This window comes from Anser anser (genome assembly GCF_964211835.1).
Source record: "Anser anser genome assembly, chromosome: 2".
NCBI lineage: Eukaryota > Metazoa > Chordata > Aves > Anseriformes > Anatidae > Anser > Anser anser.
Genome location: NC_139721.1, coordinates 136,379,264 through 136,391,895, shown reverse-complemented (window position 1 = coordinate 136,391,895; position 12,632 = coordinate 136,379,264). Strand labels below are relative to the sequence as shown.

At 46.2% G+C, this 12,632-nt stretch overlaps 1 protein-coding gene across 4 annotated transcripts in view; it reads right to left on the bottom strand.

Moving 5' to 3' along the window:
• Window positions 1–9,966, bottom strand: part of SLC25A13 (solute carrier family 25 member 13) — a 101,020-nt gene extending 91,054 nt beyond the window's left edge. Inside the window, exons 1-2 of one of the 4 annotated variants that reach the window (XM_083822472.1) lie at window positions 8,695–8,876; window positions 6,768–6,853 (exon numbers count right to left, since the gene is read on the bottom strand). Coding sequence is in view for 3 of the 4 variants with exons in the window: in XM_083822469.1 (XP_083678595.1) it covers window positions 6,768–6,782; window positions 8,695–8,706 (27 nt within the window). In the remaining variant the exon portion in view is untranslated. Of the gene's footprint in view, window positions 1–6,767; window positions 6,854–8,694; window positions 8,877–9,933 lie in introns of those variants that run through there. The other 3 variants (XM_083822469.1, XM_083822470.1, XM_083822471.1) reach the window with 3 other exon arrangements.
• Between the last annotated feature and the right edge of the window lie 2,666 nt (window positions 9,967–12,632).

Genomic DNA, 12,632 nt, shown 5'->3' with positions numbered 1-12,632 from the left:
ATTTCCCTTGGTGTTGAGCTAGAGCTGATCAGCATTGTCAGAAAAATGTGTAGGAACCTGCTAGGCTAATCAAGGGAAATGCAGCTGTAAACTTGCCTAAAAGGCAGTAGTTATTCCTTCCACAGCAAAGTCAGTTCACATTCGAATATATAAATAAGCCAACCAGAGAGACATCCTTAAAAACAAAAATGCAACAAGGGCAGTCTTGTTTTTTATTTTTGCTTCTGTGGAAAATTCACGTCAAAATTTTCCTTTGAGAGATGTTCCTGTGAGTGCAGTTACTGGGCTACAGAGAGAAAACAGGACAAAAGACTTCCGAATAATCTAATATAAATGTTTAAGAGGAAAGTTTCTTGGTGTTTCAGTTCAATTTTTTTTACTTTTGCTCTTCTAAAGATTAAGTCTGATTGTTGCCCACTGGCATTCAGCTAAATGCTAGGGACATGAGCTGAGCAACTAGCCCTGTGATAACCTCAGTTTTGTCCATGCAGAACTTACCATTCCATCCCCAGGGCTACGTTCTTGCCCTGTGCATCTCACGCTAAGGAAAAAAAGCCCTGGCACCTGTACAGTTACCTCATCACGAGCCAAGCAGGAAGGGCTGTCAACAAATGAATTGCCTGATCCACAGAGAACAGGACAGATCTAATTTTGGTAACAAAACAAAACAAAAAATCCTTCTCATTTCTCTACTGAGCAGAGGAAAACATAAAAAAAAAATAAAAAAATAAAAAAGAACAAGGCAGTAAATAGACCTATGGCTGTTATACAAGACACATACAAGACCTAACTGCTTGCAGGACTCCAGCTGGAGCTGTTTCTGTGCTCGAAGCTCCATCCGGGGATGCCATTACACCAGCCAAACTGCCCTCTGTGCTGTTTTACTGTGAGCTGTATTAGGGAACAGATCTGACCTAAAGCAAACTGAACAAAAAACACCACCAACCAACCAAGCAAACAGGTACCTACTTTGTGCCAAGGCAGTTATTCACCGCGGCACCATTACATTACCCACGTAGTGCTCCTAAGCGCTTAGTAACAATATCCAAGGCGAATGGCAGCTTCAGGGTTAGGCTGGCTTGTAAAACACCATGGCCTGGAGGTTCAGGAAGCACGCAGGTATCTCAGCGAGCCAAGGGGCACCTCCCTGCCGGCAGAGCTGCCACCGCGGGTTCAGTCCCGGCATCAGAGCGGAGGCACTGCCAGGCGACGAACCAGGCCCCGAGGCCTGGGCCAGCTCAGCTGAGGACTCCAAAAATGAACTGACAACCTCCTAAACTGTGTGGTAGTGACGACACTAAGATGATTTTTACAATGTTTTTGAAAGGTTTGGCTGTCTGGCCAGAAGCCTGCCCACCTCAGTGCTCTCTCCCCAAATGAAATGCTTGTTTGTCTATTTGCAAAATCCACTTTGCTCAGCCTCTGAGGGCCAGACCCGCTAGCACACTCCACTACCGGTCAGAGCATGATGCAAAACACGGTCCATCCACGAGCCAAAATGCAGTTTTAAGAATTTATTTAAGAATTTCAGGATTGCCAAAGCCCCACCAGCGTGCTGAGCCGGCAGGGCCGCAGCCCTGACTGCGCAGGGGCGGACATGTCGGATCCCCGCTCCAGCCAGGAGCCATGCGCGGGGCACACCACGCGTGCGCTGCCAAAACTGAGCCAAGCACCACGCACAGCACCCCCCGAAAGCGTGGCAGGCCGAGGCGTCAGGCATGCAAAATGCAGAAGCTTGGTGGCACCAGAGAATGCAAACCTCCCCTCCCAGCCGGGTGCCCCCAGTGCCAGCAGCTGAGCGGGTCCTGGCCTGCCCTCCTACTACCCCAGTCCTCGTGTGGCTAACTACAAAGCACCCGCGCCTGAAATAGAGATGCAAGGCTTGCTCCTTGAAGATCTTCCTAGGACGTCCTTATCTTGTTATTCCCCTCCCGGCTAGCTGAGATGCCCACTGCTCAGCACGCTGGCTGCTGCTGATACCTGGTCCTGGACGCCTCTGATAGGTTTCCTAATTCTCCTGCCAAAGCCAAATGGCTAACAGTTAGGCATGGAGGTCTTGATCTAGAGAAGGCCAAAAGGCATTCCCTGCCTCAATTCCAGGCTCTGCTTTACACAGGACCAAGAGGTGAGCCCGTGAGCAAGGCAGAGCTGCAGGGAGACCCCAAGAGCGAGCCAGCAAGGGAGCAGTTCTCACAGAGCGCCTCAGGCTGCAGGACATCAAAAGCAAGACTCCAGCAGCCGAGCTTAGGCACCTCACAAGTATCCAGAAAGAGGAATTTGTCATTTTCAGTCTTGTGACAAGCTCTATTTCTTCTGTTTCTTCTCTAAATGTATGTAGTTTGGCGTACATGTGTGCACACCTCCATTCTCTCAAGTGTTTCTTTTTTTTCCCTCTCTCTTTAGAGAAAAAGAAAAATGCCAACAACCCACTCCCTATGAGCAATTTCATCCTTTAACACACTGGGTTTTGTGCAGGCCGAGTAACATTTTTGGTAAAGAATATAATTGCAATTGCACGTTTCTAAGGTATGGTAAATAGCATGAAATTATTTTAAAATGTTATGAAAAATGCATTTGCAGTGTTCCTTTAAGTGTTTTAACAAAGCTTCGGTTGAAATTGCTTTATTCCAAAGCAATCGAAGATAGAGTATTTTTATAAGGACCTCTTTATCTCCCTACAAATGCCTGAGATACAGATACTTTCCAGAAAGGGAATGCACCAGAAATTATGCAACCTTACATCTTACTAGCTACAGTTATCTAGCACCATAAAACATCAGCTGCTACGTTTCTGAAGGCTGTGCAGCAGCTCAAGCAAAACAGCATTATTGCAGAAGGGCCCAGAAGCCTTACACAAGCTTAGGTCTGGTGCCACACAAACATACAGGGTCTATTCAGCACTGTCGAGCCGTTCTATAGCCAAAGCAGCAGCAATTCCACAGATCAAAAGCAACACTGAAGCTAAAATTAAGCAGCACATTCATGCCATCTTCCAGGAAATACAGTATCACATACCTCCTTGTCATAGTCCTTGGACAACATAGATAAATAAAATAGATATTGGCCTAAACAAGCTGGTCAGAAGACACATTGTTATCATTCAGGGATGTAAGCGTGTCTAGATTACAAGGTCAGGAAGAATGCCTTTGACGTGTCATTTGAAGTACACCTTGAAGAGCGTCTCTAACTTGCTGGGACACAAAGCTGCATAGAAAGAGGAATTCATTTCCTGATGTGACAGGATCCAGATAACTTAAAATACTTTTCAGTGGCTATCACAAGGGAAGAGGTGCATGTGAGGGTGTATACATCACTGCTGGGTCCAGCAGCACTTTCCCAGAGCTATCCTGGAAGTGAGGTTATGCTGCAATTGCTCTTAGAGAGAGACACCAGAAAGGAAAAGAGCAAGTTTCAAGAACGTGTTAAAACCCCCAGCAGGTGCAATATGAGATCCCATTTAACCTATTAAAAGACACAAATCCACAAACCAGCCCCCATCTTGCTCTGATAAAGGAAAGGGGAAAAAACAGGAGTACATAAAACAGACAAACACATCTAAGACAAAAAAAGAACAAAGAAATAAAGCTCCTTTTCAGGGTAACTGCTCCCCCAGCGCTCACTGCAGAAGGGAGCTCCCTGCACTTTTTCCAGAAGAGTCACTCCCTGGGCGGCTGCTTCCTTGGGATTATTCTTGCCAGTGGGTCTCATAACTCACCTGGTGGGATTAAGCTGTCCCCAAAAGGGTAAATGGCATGAGCAAAGAACTGTGCAGTGAAAGAAACCAAATGAAACCAAATGCGTAAGGATGGTGGAGAGGAGGGGAAAGGCGGGTAAGTCACCTGCTTCCTTCTTCCTTTCTGTCACAGTCATCACGTGTGCTACTCTGCACTTGGAAGAGGCAAGAAGTTACCAGGACTCTCACATAAACTCAGTGTCCCTTTATCAGGCAAATTCTGGTGCCTTAAGAAGTCAAGGCACAGTAAAAAGTCTTAAGCAGCATAATAACACACCTTTTTTTCTGAGGGGGGAGGTGGAAAAAAGAGTATCATGCATGCTACATGAAGAATTTAAGAAAGTACATGCTTATGTACAGCTCCAAAAGGCAACTTACACAGCAAGCACTGCTGGGCCCGTACAGACCAGCAGTGGGAACTTCCACTTAGACCTCACGCTGCACTATTATGTCCAAAGAAGTGATCACGATGCAATTAAGCGCCATGACACTACTAAGCCTACAGCACACAGCCTCGGTGATGCTTCCAGGAAACAGAGCTTCTTCTCTCCTTACTCACCAGCCACTTCCCCCCGCAATTTCGTTGACCTTGCTGGGTGGCTGGCACCTGTCTGTAAAGGGCCACACTCCCCTCGCAGACTCAGCACCCTCCCCTGTTCCCTTCCGAGGGCCATCAAATCCACATGCAATGCAATTCTCCTCCACCGTTTTGCTGGAGGAAGAATGGCATCATCTAGGGCAAGAAGAGTGAATTCGGCCTGTTCCCAGACGCATCCCACCCTGCTGCTAGCACGAGGAAAGGAGCACGGGAGAAGGAGCTGAATGAAGAGGCACGATGCAGCTGGATGATGCACGAAAGGAACACGCTGGGTACCCATGAAAGCAAAATAACCCTTATGGCATGGCTGCAACAGCATCAAACAGTTTTGGAGTTGTCTGGAACCGTATTCTTTTCAAATCTCATTGCCATGGTGTTCATATTTCAGCCACTGCTCATCCAGACCCCAGGGCCTAAGGAGCCAGGGCCTGAGGCACGGCCCCTTCCCAGAGCTCCAGTGAATTCAGTCAAGGTGACATACCTTGTGTGACTGGGGTCCTCAGGGGAAATAAACGTCTGGCTAGTGAACACCACGACACACAGGGAGCTTGCGATGGGCACTAACCAGTTCTGACATGACAAGGTTTAAGATCTTTAATAGTAAGCATGACAGTAACCAGAAACAACACGTAACTCCACTGACACAGCTTCCATAGAAAACAGCTCAGAACAAACAAACAAACAGAAAACCAACACAAGCAGAAAGAGAACAATAAGTTGTTAAATATACCAAAACTGCATAACAAAGTTTCCTTCCCCAGCATTACAAACATCCCAAATATCATCATGTAGGTAAGGTCAGCAACAAATCTCTTTATTTTACCTCCTTAGTGATGTATTTTTTGACAGTCAGGCACTCAGTTCTTCAACAGATTTATGCATGCACTTAGAATTAAGCATGCAAGTAGTCCCACCAGATACTGATGTAAGGTTCATGCCTGTACTCAAACAGTCATTTTACAACTAGTTTTTTCAGCATGTGACATTTGTGTTACACTTTGTTGGTAAGACAGTAATTTTTAAACAAGCAACTTATAGATCCTAGATAATTGAGGCAACCAGTACGTGCCCAATGGATAAAAGTTCACACATGCACAGAAATGAATTACATTAGAAAACGAGAGAGATGCCACAGTATTTAAAGATCTTATCCTATATGAGTACTATGTGGTTCAGTACAAATGCCGAAATTTATTCACATGCTGTCCATAGCAGAGATGAAGTTTAATGGTGAACAAGTGCTTTCATGCAAAGCCCATGGTGTTTTACACAGTTTCTAAGCTTTAATGAGTTGACGGAAATTAATCAAGTTCAGAATTTGCTTTAATACAATTTTTAGCTTTTTAATGTAGCTTGTTGGTTATGAAATATGAAGCTTATATATATATGCATACTTTCTCCCATTATAAATATCACTTCCTGCCCTCCTGAAGGTGAACAGATAAAGTAGCAAAGTGGCAAAGGCAAAATCAGGTGTGGGAACAGGTTCCATTGAGAACTATCTCAGAACCTCTCCCTGAAAATAAATTTATATTTTAACAAGCAGTAGGGCTTTTAAAAAGATCCCGAGTCGCACTTTGCACATGCATGATACAGCTGCCACAGCCAGCACGCTGTACCAGCATGCGAGCCAGGGCAGCTCACGTTCACTCAACAGGCACGGTCAAGTTAGCTGTAAGATACACACGGGATGAATAGCAAGTGGCATTAGCTAGATTATGTAACTTGTCTTTTTAGATGTGACTAAAGGGCAGACAAAACATTGTGCTTGCATTGTTAAACACTCAAAAATGAAGAAATAAAGCATGAGACACTGTGTACACGTTCCCTGCTGCTCTATTCGTGCGCTACCATGAAGACTTTCCACATAGCCTGTGTTCTGTTCAGAGAACGAAGCCAGCACTTAACGATAATTTAGTTATCAATGGGGTAAAAATCTACTAGAACATCTCAACTATAGTTTTCACTGGAAATTTGCGCAAATATAATTTATTATAAAGTTTTTGCAAAACATTTTCAGAAAATGCTTCCAAAGACTCCCAAAAGCCATTTACGTGTAATAGGTATAAAAACTTATACACTGTATAAACACTGTATAAGTTGTATGACACTAAGTAACAGTGGTGAAAATTATATGGCCCTGTGATCCACATTACAGATTCCACACAAAAAAAGCTCTGCCCATTTCTTGATACCTGAGTGCTTAACTATGCAGCCTTAACAGTATCCCATTTGGGTTTTCCTCCTGACAGACCGAATTCCTAGAGTCCACTTAAAATGTCAACAGTGGCATTTTGCAGGTGAAGAACAATTACATCCAGTTTCAAAGCCTCGTATGCCTAAGATGGTATAATTAAAAAATTAAAGGAAGCGGTCATGCAGGATACTGGCAAGGAAAAGGTACCAAAGGAATTTTAGAAAAATCATTCAACTCACCAGTCCATTGTTTGGCTGAGGTGAAAAAGGCAAACATTACTGAGATGCATCAGTGAGGAAGTTAGAACACAAACCAAGGCCCATGCCTGCAAGCACATGTGAATAACTTCAGGCCCAGAAGCTGTTTGTGTGGCAAAGTTATTCATGTGCGTGCTTGCAGAACCTGAGCTCAGACGTTACCGTTAGAGTACAAAACGCTACTTACATTTTGTCGCTGACTACAATAAAAATAGAAAGTCACCTGTGTTTAACAGTTTAACAGCAACCATTTCACCTCAAAAAGATAAAAACCCTTCAAGTCTCCCAAGGTAACTTAATAATTAATCCATTCTAGCTGCTCCCAGTTCTACCATGTGTTGCTTTTTTTTTTTCTAACATAGGTCATTCAAGACCACACGTAGAAGCTTTCCTCCGAAGCTACCTGAGGGCTGTAAAACCTTCAGTACAAAGTGCTGTATCTCTGTCTTGCAATGCACCAAGGAACTTTATGACGCTAGTAACAACCGAGTGTTTGTTTTATTAGGTGTCTCTTTGCCAAGCTGGACGTAATCTGAAACGTACCGTATTCAGCCCAGTTTCTCCCTAAGCGTTTAGCCCTTCCAACACGCTGTTGGAAAGATTTTGGCGATCTGGCCTGTATGATAAACCAAAGTAAAAGGCCACCATGCAAACGTGTGGCATAGGGTACCTCATTAGACAAACACTAGCTATGTATACAGCATTTTAAAAATATATTTGAGTAGTATAGGTTCATTTGGATTGCAGATTACGAACTGCTTTGTAGAGAAGAAAAGATGATGTAAGAAAAAAATGCAGATGTTTCATAAATTGAGTGAACTCAAGACTCAAGTGTTTTTACAGCAAGAGTTTCATGATGGAACTGATACGCTGTGCACATGGACCAGCGGGCAACTAATAATAATAATAATAAAAGCATGATAGGACTGCTAAGATTCACTAATAACAAACATTAGGTTAGGGGGTGAGTATTTCATATACCATGGCAAAGAGGAGTTGTGTACTGTCCAACCCCCTAAAGTAGGATGTATTTCAGACAAGCCAAGTTCTCAGAGAGCTGGATGTCGCCCGGAGCAGCTCTGTCACGGACTTACTGAATGGGACCCGGAGCGTGGATCTCCAGCCAGTGTCTGAGCATGCATGTGTTTGCTTGGCTCTGCCGCTGCAAGCCTTACTTTTTGATGTTTCTTCAATTTAAGTGTCATCACTGGCTTCAACAAGAGCAGGACGAGAGCTGCTGTTTTTTTTTTTAAAACGTCTCTGTATTCAAAACCAGATGTATTGGCTACATGGTGTTTTATGTAAGTCAGGCCTAGCGAAACAGCAGTGCCACAGCTAAATCTGCCATTAGAGTACCTACTTTCAACGCGGCCTTCACCCATTAGCTGCTAGCTAACTGCCTTTTGGGGGGGGGGGGGGGTGGAAGCGTGTTATTAAAGACCCGATTAAAACATTTCGGGTATTTATTCTCCTGGAGCGGTACGAGGGCCCAACGCGAAGGTAAGCGGCCGCCCGGTGCAAGAGGGAGAAGCGGAACCGGCGGCGGACCGCGCGCGGCAGCGAGGAGGGGCCGGCTCCCGGCACAGCTGAAGGGCACAGGAGGCGAGCGGGGGCTGCCGCTGCGCGGAGGCCTCAGCGCGGGCAGCACCGGGCCGGGCGGCCACCGGGCCCCGCCGCGGCTCCCTGGGCGCCCTGCGGGGCCGCGGAACCGCTCGGGGCCGCCCCCGCCGCCATCCCCGTCCCGCCGCAGGCCTGGAGCCGGGCGCCCGGCGGCCTCCCCCGCTCCCCTCCTTCCCCTCCGCCCTTGCCGGCGCCGCGCTCCGCCGAGGCCGGTGCCGAGGCGGCGGCCGGCGGGCTCCCTCCGCAGCCCCTTCCCCGCCGCCCAGCCCGCCCGCCCGCGGTGCCTTACCTTGGCAGCCATGCTGTGCCCGGCGCAGCCACCCCCTTCCTTCCCTTCCCTCCCCTCCCTCCTTCCCTTCCGACCGCGGCAGGCAGCTTCCCCGCCTGCGCACCAGCCCGCCAGCGCCGGCCGTCACCGCTCTGCCAGGCACGGCGCTCGGCCCATTGGCTGCACGCCTCGGCCCGGCTCGGCCCGGCTCGGCCCGGCTCGGCCCGGCTCGGCCCGGGGCTGCCCCGGGGAGCGGGGCCCGCGGGGGCCGCCTCAGGCTCACCGCCGTCCTCGTAGGGAGCGCAGGCTTCGCCTTCGGCGTCCCGTTTATTTGGCTCCTCGCTGCTGCCAAGGGGCTGGGAAGCCCGGACAGCTGCTAGAGAGAGGCCCCGATAACTTTTTGGTCCGTTACCGACCCCAGCTTTTAGTCCCGGGGCATTTTTCGGCTGTGCTAGGAGGGAGGATGCCAGGACGAGCGGCTGAAGGATGCCGTCCCAGCGCGCAGCGCTGTGGCAACCATGTTGGCACGGCTCCTCTCGACAGCCCCGCTCTCCTGTCCCGAGCTTTCCCTGCCCATGAGTCAGACAGGCTGCTGTTTGAAGGATGTTTAACTCAGTTGCCGTATCCCAAGACTTTAGTCAGAGGTGTCCTGAGAGCGAGAGAACCAACAGAATTTCATCGATACAGTTTTAGAGCCTAGCTCTGGACGTGACATGCAAGAATTTCGCTGATACGGTTTTAGTGCCTGGCTCTGGACGTGACATGCAAGCACCCCAGTGAGAATCAGCGGCTGTGCCCAGAACGACCACAGGCACGGCATGCTCGGCCTCGCAGACGGCCTGCACGCTGCCTACAGCCAGCCTGCCGGGCCGGGTTTGGCAGCACACCGTTTGGCAGCACACCATTTGGCACGCCGGCCCCGGCCGCCATGAGGGCGATCGCTGGCCCTGCCGATGCCTGTTCTCACTGGCTTCGTGGCCTCTGGCTCCTGGGGAAATTTTAGGCTGGCCGCAGGTGGGTAGTGCAGGCAGAGAACTTGACACATGCATGAAACTAACATCATATAAACCAGAGCAATTAACCCTTTAATTGATTGTCGTCAATTGTCTTAAAGTGAGACAACAGGGAAATGAAAGGGACTCATAAACTCATCTGCCCTTCCCCTCTATATATATTTGGAGGATGGCTCTTTTACTTCATCTGTTTTCCGTAAATTAATGACTTTTTGATTTTCAGCAAATGTTACAGTCTTCTGTGTACCTGAGAAGTTTCTTCCATCACCTGTGAGACCTGACAGCGTACCTCCTTTACTTCTCAACAGTCTTCCAGTTTCTGCTTGTTGTCAAACCCTCCCACTTGCTGGATTCTCTCCCTCTTCTGCCTGTCCTGCATCCTTGTTCCTGCTGCATGTGCACAGCTCTCTCTGAGAAAGCCCAGCCTTTCCCTTCTTCCTGGTTCTCTCTGACCTAGAAAACAGCAGTCAGGACACAGCAGTCTTGGAGCCCTCCTCCAGCCACACCTTTTCAAGTGAACACAAAGAACAGATTATGTAGTTTCTATCTGCAAACCACTGGATGAATAAATACTGTCACCTTGTCACAAATGAATAGATAATAGCAGTCCATTTATAAGCAACAAAAACAATCTCAGATTATTTTAATAATGCCACTAAGGAAGCAAAAATTACAGAGAGAAAAAAATAGCATAACAATTGTCTTAGAATACAAATATAACATTCTGTGAATATACAGAAACAAGGATATTTAGATGCAAGGCTGAAAATCTGTCCTATTGAGCTTTATTTTTGTGAAAACAAGCTTCAATGTAATGTTTTTTTCAAAACTGAGACAGCTAAGAAAATTCCTACAGTTCTCACATTATACTGCCACATGGTCTTGAGCCCATTATCAAGGAAAAACACAAACAACCTGCATATGTTTCAAGTAGACTGGCGGTAATAGTCAAAGAAGTAAATAAAAAGCAGTGACTCTGGAAAGCCTCTTTCAACTGTTCCCTAAATGTGACAGCACCCAAGCTCTTCTAGCACTTCATTTCTCAGTCTTTCAGAGCTCTGAGTGCCTGAAGTCCTGAGCAAGCCTTCAGCAGCGTCTTGGTCGTGACAAAGCTGGAAGGTCATTGCCTACCTTGTATGAAAACCTGAGTGCAATCAGCATAAAGGTTTCAGCAGGTATCTGTCCATGTCTAATGCACATGCACAGGCCCAAGTTCTTTATCTTCCTATAAAAGGCAGTGAAGGCTAACGTTCGCTTTTGAAATGGCATGTGATATGGCTGTGGTAGATTACAGCATTCTCTCTGGCTGCATAAGCAACTTGTTTTCAAAGTCCTCCGTTGACTTAGGTTAGATTCAGACCCATGTTTCATATTCCTTTCAGTATGTTTTAACCACAAAACCATAGACTGCTCTAGGGAATGGAGGAGGAACATTTATCATTCTTTTTAGCGAAGCTGTGTCATTGTACGGAAGAGAATCCAAGATCAGCTGGATCAGAGAGAAGCATGATTATTCTGTGTGGTAAGATGTGATGAGGGTAGAATTCTGAGTCAGTTTTCACAAAATATATAAGTATTTCTCGAAGAAGTTAGGAGGTCATGTCTCCTGTCTCCTGAATAAATGGCTTTTTCTGTTCTTACTTGTAATAGTTATAAGACACAGCACACGATCACACCCAGGCTCTTCTCTTCAACAGGACACAACCCAGAGTTATGGTCCTTCTTGTGCCCTCTTCTGATATAGGATATCTTGAATTTGTTTATACGTATGGGGACAGGTTCTGCAGGAAGATCTGTAGCTTGTTTCCAAAGTAAGTCACAACCTAGTATCTGGCCTCTGTCCATGAGCTGAAAAATTAGGCTTTGGTTGTTTACTTGTAGAAGAGAAAGAGAGCTGATTCGCTTTTTGGTGTGTAGTAGGTTATTATGTAACAGGGCAAATGTATCTTACTTGGCACATAGGATTTTTCTGAGTTTATTGAAGATCACCCTGCAGAGACTGACAGCCTGGTACTCATAGGGGTTTTTTTAGTCTTCATAAAGGACTGATCTAAGTATACGCCATACGATCCGCATTTTTTATTGATTATAAAGCAGAGCTCAGACTGCTAGCTGTTTTGCAGCTTACTCTGACATTCATTATTCTTTCTGTGATGTCCCTTGCAATGTTCTGAATTTTGCGATGGCAACTAGATGCCTAAGCTATAGGCATTGCAGTATGTATCCTAAAGGCAAGAAAGTCTCTTATTGGTTCTGTGAAGATCTGGAAATAACTGGATGTGGGAAAATCTGATCTGGAAAAATCTGAGTGCACCAAGTACCTCAGTGAAAAACCAAGGTAAAGCAAAGACTGACCTAAGACCCTCAAGACTATTACTAAGCTGTTTTCCTCAGTATACCTTCTGTCTGTCCCACAACATAGTAATTTTCTTCCAGATGGCTTCTTTTGTGTTATATTATACATACAGTAGCACGAATAGTATGGCGCATATTAACCTACCACAAAACTTGCACCGAGTATGTCTTCCTGTAAGTACAGCTTCTACTAGAAATAATCAAATGGCCTCATTCCTTGTGGCAAAGACCTAAGCTTTCAAAAGAAATGGGCACAATTGATTCAAGGTTTTCCTGAGCAGATTTTGCCTGAATAGTTCTTAAAAATCCTTATGGATTCCTTTCTTTCAGTGAAGCCTCTAGGACATGAAGCAGCATCTCCTTCCTTAGGTTAAGGGTTTGATTTTTTTGTTGTTGTTATTTGGTTGTGGGTTTTCTTCCCTCCTGTTTTTAGTTTCTTTGTGTTTTATTTTGTTTTGTTTTGTTTTTAATCAAGGATGTCTGGCTGGTGTGAGTTAGCACATCAGTCTAGTGAATCTTAGCCAAGAATCTGTGCTCACACAGTAGGCCTAACCCTGAGAATTTTCTAATAAAATCCAGTATGACTCAGTC